The 13,768-nt window shown below is 40.1% G+C and overlaps 1 protein-coding gene across 1 annotated transcript in view; it reads left to right on the forward strand.

Annotated features, from left to right (window-relative positions):
- Positions 1–12,928, forward strand: part of cacna1fa (calcium channel, voltage-dependent, L type, alpha 1F subunit a) — a 36,225-nt gene extending 23,297 nt beyond the window's left edge. The window contains exons 30-47 of the mRNA XM_077569579.1: positions 933–1,043; positions 1,120–1,203; positions 2,131–2,151; positions 2,214–2,342; positions 2,424–2,489; positions 2,562–2,653; positions 3,482–3,641; positions 4,596–4,723; positions 4,801–4,897; positions 4,969–5,071; positions 6,041–6,142; positions 6,255–6,379; positions 7,657–7,946; positions 9,174–9,314; positions 9,696–10,039; positions 11,795–11,907; positions 11,997–12,326; positions 12,398–12,928. Of these exons, the coding sequence (XP_077425705.1) occupies positions 933–1,043; positions 1,120–1,203; positions 2,131–2,151; positions 2,214–2,342; positions 2,424–2,489; positions 2,562–2,653; positions 3,482–3,641; positions 4,596–4,723; positions 4,801–4,897; positions 4,969–5,071; positions 6,041–6,142; positions 6,255–6,379; positions 7,657–7,946; positions 9,174–9,314; positions 9,696–10,039; positions 11,795–11,907; positions 11,997–12,326; positions 12,398–12,604 (2,643 nt within the window). The 3' untranslated portion in view covers positions 12,605–12,928. The remainder of the gene's footprint in view (positions 1–932; positions 1,044–1,119; positions 1,204–2,130; positions 2,152–2,213; positions 2,343–2,423; positions 2,490–2,561; positions 2,654–3,481; positions 3,642–4,595; positions 4,724–4,800; positions 4,898–4,968; positions 5,072–6,040; positions 6,143–6,254; positions 6,380–7,656; positions 7,947–9,173; positions 9,315–9,695; positions 10,040–11,794; positions 11,908–11,996; positions 12,327–12,397) is intronic.
- The last annotated feature ends 840 nt before the right edge of the window (positions 12,929–13,768 follow it).

Genomic DNA, 13,768 nt, shown 5'->3' on the forward strand with positions numbered 1-13,768 from the left:
TTGTGTTTTTTTTTTTTTTACAGAAATGCTCTCTCACACCATCTAGATAAAAAAAATGCTCTCAAATGACTAATGCTTTCTCAAAACTATTAAAACCCTCTCACATTCTACTGAAACACACCCACACATACACAATGCTAAAATGCTCTCACACAATACTGTTTTTTTTTTTCACTCATTCACCACTTAAATGTTCTCATGCTAGTATCATTACAAAAATTCAGTAGAATGAGAGCTCTATTGACCCCCCCACTCACACACAAACTGTAATGCACTTACACACAACCCAAATGCTCTCACAATAACTTCTGAAACACTATCTCAGTCACTACTGAAACACTTTCATGCACACTACTAAAAGGCTCTCACATTCTATAGAACTATCATACACACTACTGATAACTCTCACACACATTTTTTTCATTCATCTACATTACTGAAATGCTCTCACGTGACTAAAATGATCTCTCACGACTATAAAACCCTGTCACATACTACTGAATCACACGCACACTGCTAAAAGGCTCTCATGCAATCCTGTTTTTTCACTCATACACCTTTGAAATGCTCTCACACACCGTGATCTACTGAATGCCTTTACACACAACTTAAATGCTCTCACACAAATGTCTGTAACTTTCATACACACTTCTATAACACTCTCACATTCTACTGATTTGTTTCCCCTCAATCACACCTAAGCTGTAATTGTCTCACACACTGAAATACTCTCACATACAATACTAAAACGCTCTCATACAAACTTCTAAAACATTCATAATTTTTTCTTCACTCACCCCCACACTACTGAAAGTCACACTGTTGATTTGTTATATTAATTTTTTGAAAGCATGCATTCCTTAGTGTTGACAATTGAGCGCTGTGGTTGTTGGCGCGGTTGCGCTAACGGGAGTTTTGCTGTGCCCGTTCAGCATTACGAGCAGTCCAAGCTGTTCACGTCGGTGATGGACATCCTCAACATGATCTTCACGGTGGTCTTCACCATCGAGATGATCGTCAAGCTGCTGGCTCTGCGGGTTCACGTGAGCTTTCAGCCCTTCACCGGTGCAACATCTCAAGCGGTTTTGACTCTCACCCGTGCCGTGTCTTGCTCCGCAGCATTATTTTATCGATCCGTGGAATTCCTTCGACGCATTAATTGTGGTGGGGAGCGTTTTGGACATCGCAGTCTCAGAGTTTAGCGTAAGTCTGTCTCTCAAACTTTTATGTTTTAGAGAACGTGTGAGAGATTAGATTTCATGAAAAAATTGTAAGGTCACGTGAGCCACAAGGTACATTTCAATACTTCAAATGCTATGATATAAGTAGGGATGTGTCAATCAAATTTTTTTGCACCCAAGTCACTTGATTTTGAGTATGTGCCAATACCGAGTCCTGATACAATACCTTTGCAATGCAATGTAATGTAGAAGAAAAAGGACCACATCCAATTATTTTTTTTTTATTCTTTTAAATACAGTATTTGAAGAAAGGTATCCCAAGATGATAGATACCTTCTTATCTGACTGCGGTTCAATCAAGTAAAGGACTAAAATATGTTATTTTTAACTTTAAAAATACGATACTAATCAGCTGAAAATCACATGGCTGGACCTGATTTTTGATCATGTCGATCATATTGGAACAACCTTAGATAGAAGGGTTCTAAGGAAGGCGGCCACGCCCCTTTTTGCCAAAAAATATCCAAATTCGGTGGGCCGTAGCTTACAAATCCCTCCTCCGATTGACCTAAAATTAGAGATTTATTGTTGTGCCGTCACTATCAACAAGTACACCAAGTTTCACACTGAAAATAAACTTGGTTAAAGTTTTCAGATTTTTTGGGGTGGTGATTTGGAACAGTTTCTCGTTTACATTGCCGACCTGGATGCAATTTAGGATTCGGTGTCTTGCATAAAGAAATTTTGACAGTGGACTGTCTCAGCCAGGGTTTTCGAACCACCGGCACTTTGGTTACTGGACAACCCAAATAACAAATAAGGATAAATAAATGAATTTAAGAACTAATCCAAACTTGGCCCGGTAGAGCATGCGTATGGTTTCTCTTCACTAAAAGAGGTTTGTCTGTCTCTCTTCATTGATTGCGGCCCCTCTGAAACGCGGCTCCAGGGAGGAGGAGGTCACGGCGAGGTAAGTTGCGAAAATACGTCTTCTCTTGTTCCAGCCTTGTTTGACATTTTTTTTGTCGGCAGGGAAAAGGCGAAAGCGGCAAAGTTTCCATCACATTCTTCCGCTTGTTTCGAGTCTTGCGATTGGTCAAACTGCTCAGTAAAGGAGAAGGCATTCGAACCCTCCTCTGGACTTTTGTCAAGTCCCTCCAGGTTGGATGAAATCAGGTAGAACGTCTGGTCATGGTGCCAAGTTCTGCGTTGTGAATGTGCTTTTGACGTTTCCCTGCTCAGGCTTTACCTTACGTTGGTCTGCTCATCGCGATGATCTTCTTCATCTACGCCGTCATCGGCATGCAGGTGAGTCGATGAGCCCTTCGCACGACCGCCGCATTTACGGGGACCGGCTGACGATGGCTTGACGCTCTGCAGTCGTTTGGCAAAGTGGCTGTGGACGACGACACGCATATCAACAGAAACTGCAACTTTCAGACCTTCTTCATGGCTGTTTTGGTCTTATTCAGGTCAGGCTTCCTTTGGCTGCACGATTTTTCAATTATGCTAGCTAGCTAGCTGTTAGCTTGAAGATGCGAGCAAACAGATGTGCAGGTTTTGAAGATACGAGCTGTCTTCTTGATGAGTTTTCGGCTTTGACTCAACAAGATAGCAAGCAATTGTTTGATAATGAATTATTTTTAAGATGCTTTCAGTTTAGTCAAACACAAAACAAAGAATTACTCGAGTATTGAAAACATCCTCATAGCTTTGCATAGGAAAGTCAATTTAGCTTAATGCTAACAAACAACATAGACAGGCTAATGAATAGCATGGTGGCGCACAATTAGGGCTGTCACTGTGAGATATTTCTAGTATTGATTATTGTTTTGATTATTCCATTAATGAGTCCATTAATCAGCTATTTTTTATTGAAATGTATTGCAAAGTCGTGGACTGTTTATGAACTGATGATTGTTGTTTATTTGGTATTGTTTAATGATGAAACAAAACCAAATACACAATTAAGCAATATCACACAAGACTCCCCAGTGATTTTGAAACTGAGGCCTGCTTCATAGATACGGATTCATGTCTAGGATTACTAGTTGGGCTGCAACTAATGATTATTTTGACAATCACTTAATCTGCACATTTTCTCAGTTAATGAATTGGATTAAAAACAATTTTAATTTCCATGCTTTTTTTTTTTTTAAAGCAGGGGCATTATTTAAAATTGACAGTGCAGAAAATGCACAAACATACATGAATGAAATAAATAATAGAAATGAAATGAACATGATGAATGGTTGCACCTGTAGTTTGAAGTGGAAAAACTTCATGTATTTTTGGAGCAGGTGTGCAACGGGAGAGCAATGGCAGGAGATCATGTTGGCCGCGCTGCCCGGCAGACGTTGCGACCCCGAGTCGGACACCGAGCCCGGAGAAGAGTACTCTTGCGGGAGCAATTTATCTTACATCTATTTCATCAGCTTCTTCATGCTCTGTGCTTACCTGGTGAGTGAGGGAGGCTACCTAGCACGTTACTCCAACAATCTGTTGACCTAACTTGAAATTGTTTAGTACATTAATTTTAATGTAATTTCCTGTGATTAATATGCAAAAATTGTTCCTCTGTCTTTTCCGACAGCGTATTAGGGCCACGTATAAATATATTTTTTTAGAGGGCGGGGGCAATATTACGAGAAAAAAAAAACTTTATATAGTGGCAGATTTGCGAGAAAAAAATCGCGTAGCTATAGTCTAACCATGTGAGGATTCATTGGTGGTTAATGGTACACTGTTTATAAAATGAAAAAGCAGGATGGAGACGGATCCTTAAATTAAAACGTAACTCATTCACCGCAGCCAGAGGGACAACACTTCCTGATCCCCTATCAGCTGACTAACACGAACCAATCAGATGCTAGCATACAATAGGTAAATGCTAGTGAATGACGAAGAGCAGCAGATTCGACACATCAACTAAGATACTTGTACAAAAAAATACCAAAATGTATGAACGTGTAAATAATAATTCTGCAAACATAAATGTACAAGTAAATATACATTTTAACAAATTAACTTAAATGCTTATATATATAGAGATAGATAGAGAGAGAGAATTTATGCTAAAGCAATTGCTAGCTCCTTATTTGGAAGCCCGACCGAAAATATTGGCACAAACAGTCTAGTAGTACGCTACGTGTATTTTATTTTTTATTTTTTTTCTCTCGTAAAGTTTATAAAGTGGCAAATTTCCGAGTTTTATCTCTCTTAATTTTGCCCTCTAAAAATATATATATTTATATGTGGCCCTAGTAAAAAGAAAGATTTTTTTTTTCACATTATATAGGCATTTACTGGTACCGAGAAGTTGTAAAAAAATTAATAAAAAAAGGCTCACTCACATTCCAACATGATATTTACAAATGTATGTATATAATGTCCGTTCCCATTCTCTCCGTCCAGATTATCAATTTGTTCATCGCCGTCATCATGGACAACTTTGAGTACCTGACGAGAGACTGGACCGTACTGGGGACGCACCACCTGGACGAGTTCAAGAGAGTTTGGTCCGACTACGATCCAGAGGCCACGTAAAGACTCGTTATCTCCTCGCGTCGGTTTGCCGTCTGGTCTTTATGCTGACGCGTGTTTTTTCGTTGCGTCACAGCGGCCGCATTAAGCACATCGACGTCATCACGATGCTGCGGAGAATTCAGCCCCCTCTTGGTTTTGGGAAACTTTGTCCTCACCGTGTTGCTTGCAAGGTCAGTTATATTATGATCATATTTGAGGGGTGAGCTGAATCCGGGTTTCTTTTGTGCGCTCTTCCTCTCAGAGGCTGGTTTCGATGAACGTGCCGCTGCACCCAGATGGGACGGTCACTTTCAACGCGACTCTCTTTGCTCTGGTGCGGACGTCCCTCAAGATCAAGACTGAAGGTTCAAAGTCGTTCTCTGCACCAAACAGTAACAAGAACAGAATCTTAGAATGAACTTTCAAACGGTGGCCAGTGTCGGGGTTAACATGCTCCCTCTTGCATGTTCCAGAGATGTGTGTGAAAGAGGACTGGCTGACTCCAAAGTTACTTGCATTTTTCATATTTTTGTCGTTTGTTATGGTATTACATTTGATTGTGAACTGCTCCAGATGATTTACGGGGCACCTATTTTTTATTTTTTATTTTTATTTTTTTTTAACATAACTGTGACGTGATAGTAGTGACATATAAGACGTCTCTATGGAGGACCAAAACTGCCATCATTAAAAATAAATGAATGAATTGCGGTGATAGCGGACAAGATAGTCGTTCATTGCTGGATCTCTCCATGCAAGCCCGCGAGACTTTGACCTTGTTCACCGACCCGCTCACTCGACCATTAAAAGGCAGTTTGCAACGGCGGCGTCCATCCAACCCAAGAGACGCTTAGGACCGCCCCCTCATTTGAATACCATTTTGTGCTGACAAGGCGTCTGCAGCATGAAATAAATAAATGTTAGAGCAGAGCATTTTTACTTATTGATTGATATTTAATTATATTTATATATTTATTTTTGTCTTTATTTCCACATTTATTTTAATTTTATTTTTAAAATCTTGTATTTTAATTTTTGTATTTATTTTTACTTTTAATGATATATATATATATATATATTTTTTTTTTTATGTATATATATTTATTTTTATGTATATATATTTATAGTTGTATAGATTTATTTTTTGTATTAAATTTTTCATTTATATATATTTTTTATATCCGTTTTATTTTTTTACTCATTTATTTATTTTTAATTTGGCCGTTTTTTGTCCTCCATACGTCTCCGCTGAAGGCCCGGCTACCAAATGCTCATTATGTGTTGTCTTATTTGAACGTTGAATGTTGAAAAGATGTTTCTTGCACCTTCTTCAGGGCCCATCGATAAGGAGAATGAAGAGCTCAAACTCATCATCAAGAAACTGTGGAAACGAACCAAGCCCAAGCTCTTAGATGAAATCATCCCTCCCCCTAGAGGTACTTTCAAGTATGACAGTTAGCATTGTAGATTTTTCAAGCCAGGCTGCAGACGAATCAAATGAAATGTAAAAGTCTTACTTGCTTGACAAACTCTCCTTTTCATTCTTAGGGGACGAGGTGACTTGTGGCAAGTTTTATGCCAGCTTCCTGATTCAGGACTATTTCAAAAAATACCGCAAGAGAAAAGAGAGGGAACGCAAATCTAAAAAGAAGGACAAAGCCGCCTCTCTTCAGGTAACTGTAGATCTTTTCCTAATCTTTTCAAAAACTTGTGCAGTGTTTGGGGGTTTGCAATGCCAGATTTTTGTTTTTTAATTTACATACTTCAGCGTAATAACTGATGCATATTTTTTCTTCAACATCTCCAAACTATCTACAGCCTATGAAGTCAAACAAATTTTATGGACTCAACTCTCTCGTTAAATTATTATACAGTGAATTCCCTCGATTTTCAGGGGATTGGTAACGAGCCCTGCCACAAATAGCAAAAATGTGAAAATAATTGACGTCACAATAGATGCCACAAGATCTGAAGAACTGAAAACGGAGACTGGTATTCCATGGTCACAGAATAATCATCAAAATATCAACAACACGCATGTCGCCTACATCATCATGAACCCATGTTACATATACAACTGTATTCAGTAGTTAAAAGAATTCAACACAGACAAACCACTTTGAACATGAGGCTCATTGTTAGCATTAGCTAACACATTAGCCTAAATAGTAGGGGTGGGAATCTTTGAATGTCTCCCGATTCGATTCCGATTTTTGGGCCTGCGATTCGATTCAGAATCGATTTTCGGTTGAGAGCGATTTTTTGATTCAAAATGATTTGATTGACAATGATTTTTGCTTCAATTTATAGATGTTCAAGGAATCGTAATGATCTACTCCAGTCTGACTCGCTAATGCTAATGCTAATTAGCGCGCTACTCGCGGCACTTTTATCACTCAAAAGAACGGCTCCACACTGCAAAAAAAAAAACAATTTTTATTGGAATAACTTGATCGTGATTTTTTCCTTCTACTCTCTAATGTGGCTACAACTTAAAAGTGTATTAGACCGTGTGGAACTACACTGCCCCTAAGTGGCAAAACCGGGTACAACATGAACAGCGCTCCAAATAAAGGCACACACAAACAAAGGCAAGACAGTATAAAATTTAAATTGGAATAAAATCGATTTTGGGACGTTTAAAATCGATTCTGAATCGTACTAAATGAGAATCGCGTTTCTCATGAAAATCAAATTTTTTTTTGGGGCACACCCCTACTAAATAGCATGCTAGCACAAACGGACGTAACATCACACATAGGTGACAAACACGTCACGTCACGTGGTCTAGTGTTTGACACAAATGGAGTAAATCATTAAACTCACCTTTTGGCAATTACGTGCAATAATAAATGTGAAGGAATACAAGCAAATTGAAAAAGAAATTTACTACAACCACATGGGCTATTAATAGCTGCGCTGGGAAATGTTGCCGCACCTGTGTCCCCAGCAAGGTCTGCGGACGCTGCAAGACCTCGCTCCAGAAATGCGCCTGGCGATGGCGTGCGACCTGGAAGAGGAGGAGGGCGCGGACGACATATTCGACAGCGAGCCCGGAACTTCGGTCACCGCCACGCCCGCCGCCACGCCCATGCCGCCCATAGAGACGCTGGTGCAGCAGACCGTTGCCGTGGCGATGGAAGCGGAGGCCGGCCCAGACGTGATCACGCAGCAGGTGACAAGCATGGGTGACGCCGTCGTCACAGAGCAGCCGGGGAGGTCGGACGCTTTGCCCAGCAGGTGAGATTCTTTTCATTTTCCTTTTTTGTCTCCTCAGACACGACTTTTCAGTTATTTCGAAGCTTCTGCCAGGAAAACAGTTATCGTGCGTCGACATTCAAATTGACTTCCGTCTTTGTAACGAATGGGGAAAGGGGGAAGTGTAGTTTTTTGTGTGGCAGTGTTCCTACCATCCTCCTCAAAGTTGCTCAGTGCCAGCAAAAATGATACAGACTCCCTACCATTCTACTAGTTTTAAGGTTGAAAAGTTCCTTAGTGCTACATTAATCTCTTCTAGTGCCTCTCCCGCCCCCCAAAAAAGTTTTTACTGTTATTGTACTTTATGAAAAAATGGGACTCACCAATTTCAAAAAATAATCTAATTGCATATTTTCACCTCAATATTGCAACTGCAATTTAAATTTTTACACAGATCTGATCGGCTATATCGGGTCGACAGATATTATTAATTTTATGCAAATTTGGCGATCAACTGTAATGTCATAATTTGCCGATCAATCAATGACATCATTGATTGGATCCACAAAATGAAGACATTACAGCAAACACAATCTCATCCACTCTAGGGATGTTGTGTGCTGCCATCGTAAATAATCCATCCTTGACATTATAAAACAACTTCTCTTCTTCTCTCTAATTATTAATTTTTTACATTACGGCGTCGTCCGCAGAGTTTGAAAATCGATTCTCATAAGAATCGCAATTCTCATTTAGTACGATTCAGAATCGATTTTATTTTATACTGTCTTCCATTTGTTTGTGTGTGCCTTTATAGGGAGCGCTGTTCATGCTGTACCCGATTTGGCCACTTAGGGGCAGTGTGGTTCCATGCGGTCTGATACACTGTTAAGTTGTAGTCACATTAGAGAGTAGAAGGAAAAAGTCACCATCAAGTTATTCCAATAAAAGTTGTTTTTTTTTGCAGCGTGGAGCCATTCTTTTGAGTGATAAAAGTGCCGCAAGTAGCGCTCTAATTAGCATTAGCGAGTCAGACTGGAGTAGATCATTACGATTCCTTGAACATCTATAAATTGAAGCAAAAATCATGGTCAATCAAATCATTTTGAATCGGAAATCGTTCTGAATCGAAAATCGAGTCTGAATCGAATTTCGGACCCAAAAATCGGAATCGAATCGAATTGTGAGACATTCAAAGAATTCCCACCCCTAGAAACAACCCTAAAGTATAAGGTGGTGTCTGAACTAGCTCCTTGTTTGCGTTTGCAGGGCGGATTCCATCAGCGATCTTCCTCCTCCTCCTCCTCCAGACACAACCGAGTTGATTGGCCAGGAGGCGACGGCGCCTAGAGTAGCTGAGCAAATTGCTCACGCCGAGGGAGATTCTGCAAATCTCACATTTGAAGACCGGTAAAGAAAGTCACTATTGACAGGAAAACGTCCATATAATCCAAAATGTTGTAACGATTGTTCTGATATTTTAGGATGAAATGAGCTTAAGAAGAGATGTCCACATGAAATTTGGTCACAATTGGTTATGGTTTTATGATATGATATGATATGACTTAATGTTAATAATAATTAACGTTAATACTTTATACTTGCTATCATATACCATTGTGCTTGATTTTTCAATCATTCATTTATTATGCCGTCAATGATTACAAACTGTATATCGCCACTAGAGGGAGCCCATGAGCCACTAGTGGTTTCCCTGATCACACTTTGAGAATCATTGTAGACTTTTAGCAAGTTTTTCTTCTCATTGTTTTTAATGTTGCGATCTTGTAGGTACGCGTATCCTGAGTCGGCGTCCCCTTTACCACCCGAGCCAGAATTTAACGGGCAAAGCCTCGATCGAGCCAGCAGCGTTGGCGAGATGTCGTGCGACGCTAACGGTTACAACGGAAACGCCGTGAACGGAGGAGGGAATGTCGCCGCCGAGCCTTACGCATATAACGGCAACGGATACTCGACTTACGGCAACGGCAGCAGCATCGGCAACGGCAGCGCTGTGAGCGGAGGTTACGCCACCAACGACTACAATGGCGGCGGCAATGGCGGCGGCAATGGCGGCGGCAACGGCGGCGGCGCGCAGTTTGTCAGGAGGAGGCTGCTGCCTTCCATACCCAAAGGTGAGCCCCTTCATATTTTTGCCACACTTTGTGACACTCTTTTAATGGCTTCCATTTTTGAAAAATTCGAACCTCTTGAGTGCCAGCCGGTTTTGAGGATTCTAACTGACCTTTTTTGTGAAAATGTATTTTAAGGCAACGGTGACTTTTAATATGCTAATCATTTTTTTGCTTTAGTGATGCCTCAAGCATGTGATGACTCGTTTTCTTCTATAAAATACCGAAACAACAATGAAAATTTGATTTTTGATGTCATTGCTTCTATTTTTAATTCGTATAATATGTTCTCTTTTTTGTATTCTTGAGATCCGCCGTGTTGTTTGCTTTGATACGCAAAGAGATGCAATGCTGCCATCTGCTGGCAATAGTTAAAGTTGTTTTTGTTTTGTTTTTGCTCCAGCTTAATGATCAAATCATCAAGCCAGAGCTGTCCAAGCCTTTTTGCCGCCAAAACATGGTTGACGGGCAATTGCTGTCGACCCCTCGTTAGGATTTCCGCGCTCAAAGTGTTAATACAGGATGAGAAGAGTGCATTTAAACCTCTTTGACTCATCCACTGCCATTGATGGCTATAGACGTCAAAAATGAATTTGAACTATTTCTATTAGTTTAACATTTTTCCCCACTTTTGTTAACAAGAGTATGAAAACCTAGATTTTTTAAATTGTATTAGAACAGATATTAAATTTGTGATTAATCGTGAGTTAACTAGTGAAGTCATGCGATTCATTACGATTACAAATGGTAATCGCCTGACGCCCCTCATTTTTAATAATCTTTTCTTTCTTTTTTTAAATTAAAAATTGGAAAAAAATTAATACAATTATTGTATTTATTAAAAAATAATAATATTATTATTAAAAATTACGGGTGTCAGGTGATTAAAATTTTGAATCGTAATTAATCGCATTACTACACTAGTTAACTCATGATTAATCACAAATTTTATATCTGCTCTAAATGTACAAAAAAAAATTCTAGGTTTTCATACTCTTGTTAACAAAAGTGGAAAAAAAATGTTAAACTAATAGAAATAGTTTAAATGAATTTATGACGTCTATAGCCGTCAATGGCAGTGAATAAGGTAAAAGAAATATATATCAGATTTTTTTTTTTTTTAAAGAAAAAGACTTCTGTGGAAAACTGTATTGTATGTAATGACATAATTCAATGGTTAAGAAAGAATTGAATGTTTTTTACCACATTTATTTGAAATGCCCGCCTTAGCCACCTGGGGGCAGTATAATACAGACAAATATAATACAGTACAGCGATCCCTCGCTATAAAGTGGTGGCCTCTCTGTTTTGCGTTTGAAAAAAAATATATTTTGCATGTATTCATTTTTTTACAGTAATGTACCTGTTTTGTAGAATTTATGAAGGTTTGAACATTGAGAATGTTTAAAGAGAGAAATGTGATCAAATGTAAATACCTCAATGAGAAAAGCGTATCAACTGTGTGGTGAGGTGTTTTAGAGCCTTAAAACATTTATAATAAATTTAAAACATAAAACTTACTATTTTGCGGATTTCATTTATTGCGGGCATTTTTTTTTAACCTAACCCCAGTGAAAAATGAGGGAACATTGTACTATGTATGGAGGCATCAAAACACACTTGTGACTCAAATCACTCTGTTGTAAAAATGAATAGACATAAATTGTCCGATATGTGCCGATTTTATGCATTTTTGTAAAGATTTTAATTCATTCATAAACATAATCACTGAATCCGCTACCCTGCTTGTTGTTTTAGGTCGCAGGCCTTCCTTCAACTTCCAGTGTTTGAGGCCACAGAGCAGCGGGGACGATCTTCCCATCCCAGGGAACTACCGAGGCAACACGTCCCCGTCCAGGTCTCGCCTGCAGGTAAGAAAAGAGGGCGCGCACCTGCACGCGCGTTCACGCACACACACCGTTCACCCGCTTGAACGGCGTCGCTCTGCCGCCCGCGCCAGACACTGCATACCCTGGACTCCCGGCCCAGTAGCGTGTCGTCGAACTCGTCCGTCTCGTGGGCCAACAACGTGGCGGCCGGCAACACTCCCGGTCCCGGGTCCATCGCCCCGTCGGGGCGCAGGGGCAAGCTGATCTACACCCCCATGATCCTGGTGGACGAAACCACAGGCACCAATCAGCCGCTGTGGAGCGACGGAACGGCCAGCCTCCCCACGGGAAGCCGACCCGGCTGGTACTCGGGGCAGACCGGGGCCTACGGCAGCTTAAGGGTGCCGCCCGCCAACCAGGGATACGTGGATAAAGGCAGCGCGGACAGTCTGGTGGAGTCGGTGAGTCGCAATTTTCTTCATCTGCATCTGCATCGTCACATACAATCGTGGAAATGTCCCCTCTTCTTCAGATCCTGATTTCGGAGGGTCTGGGCATCTACGCCAAGGACCCCAAGTTTGTGAATTTTGCCAAGCGGGAAATCGCCCAAGCTTGTCACATGAGCCTGGACGAGATGGAGAGCGCCGCCGCCGATCTGATCGCCCGCGGGGCCGGCCAGTCCGTTTCTCGCTTTGAGGAGCAGCTGGCCGACGAAATGAGCTGCGTCATATCGTACTGAGACCGATGGACGGATGGACGGACGGATGGGAGAGCAGGTGGAAGGAGCACCTGCGAGAGAAAGGGAACGCACATCCAACTCTTTTTTTCCCCCCCCCAGAAATAAATGGACAAGAGAGCCATCCGAGTGTGGCACAATGGAAATGAGACGTGTACAAGAGTTCTGCAATATTTGTTGCATTCATTGACCCAAAAATTGCTTAGTTAAAACTTAGTTATTTTTTTTTAACATCTTGCTATTCATTTCTCTCAAATTATTGGAAAACTGATTTATTGTAAGTATGAACATAAGCAATTTAATGCAATAAATTATTTTACATGTGCACTCTTTTTTTTTAACTATACAATTATATTAATTATTGAAAAGTTGTTTTTTTTGAATCACTTGAATTTATGTATATTAAATACACTTTTTTTTAATTTAAATCTCTTATTTTGCAAATGACCTGGCCCATCTGTTTTAAAAATCAAATTGCAAAAGTGTCCACCCCTGTGGTATGGTAAGCATTCCCGCAACAACGTGATAGTCAGGGAAAAAAAACAGACCTGTATGAACCGTAGAGCAGCAGTTTTTATTGTAATGAATTTGGGGGGGTAATATTGGTCATTTTGTACTGTACTTGAATTACCACTTTACACACTTATGTGCAGCTGCAAGTTTCATTTTAAGAGTTGTTATTACATTTAAACCCCAAATATTTTGTCCTACATAAGAAGTTCGAGATTTGGCTTTCAAGCGACATTTCAGGATAAACCTAAAAATGTGCGACACCCATTTATAGCCTACAGTATATCAGCAAAAAAAAAAAAAAAGTTGATTTAGTGTTGAGTACCTCTTAGGCCAATAAAATAGCATTGTGGGCATGATTTCCAACCCAGATTATCTTGCAAATGCAATTCATGGACACCAAATAATATTCGGTTCTTGCCCACGGGCTTTATGGTAACACTGTGTATCGTTTAATCTGAAAGCCGAATTAACTTTTTTTTTTTTAGAGGTCTTCGTAGCATTAGTATTAGCACATGATTGCATGCAAAGTCATAGCAAGACTGGAGATTTTTGTCTTGCAGAAATAAAGAAGGTCTTCTCCATTTTTGTTACGTGATCACGTGGTTCTGAAACGATTTAATCCCACTATGAAAGAAGCGACAACATCCGGTTTAA

This window comes from Vanacampus margaritifer, chromosome 1 (genome assembly GCF_051991255.1).
Source record: "Vanacampus margaritifer isolate UIUO_Vmar chromosome 1, RoL_Vmar_1.0, whole genome shotgun sequence".
Lineage (NCBI taxonomy): Eukaryota > Metazoa > Chordata > Actinopteri > Syngnathiformes > Syngnathidae > Vanacampus > Vanacampus margaritifer.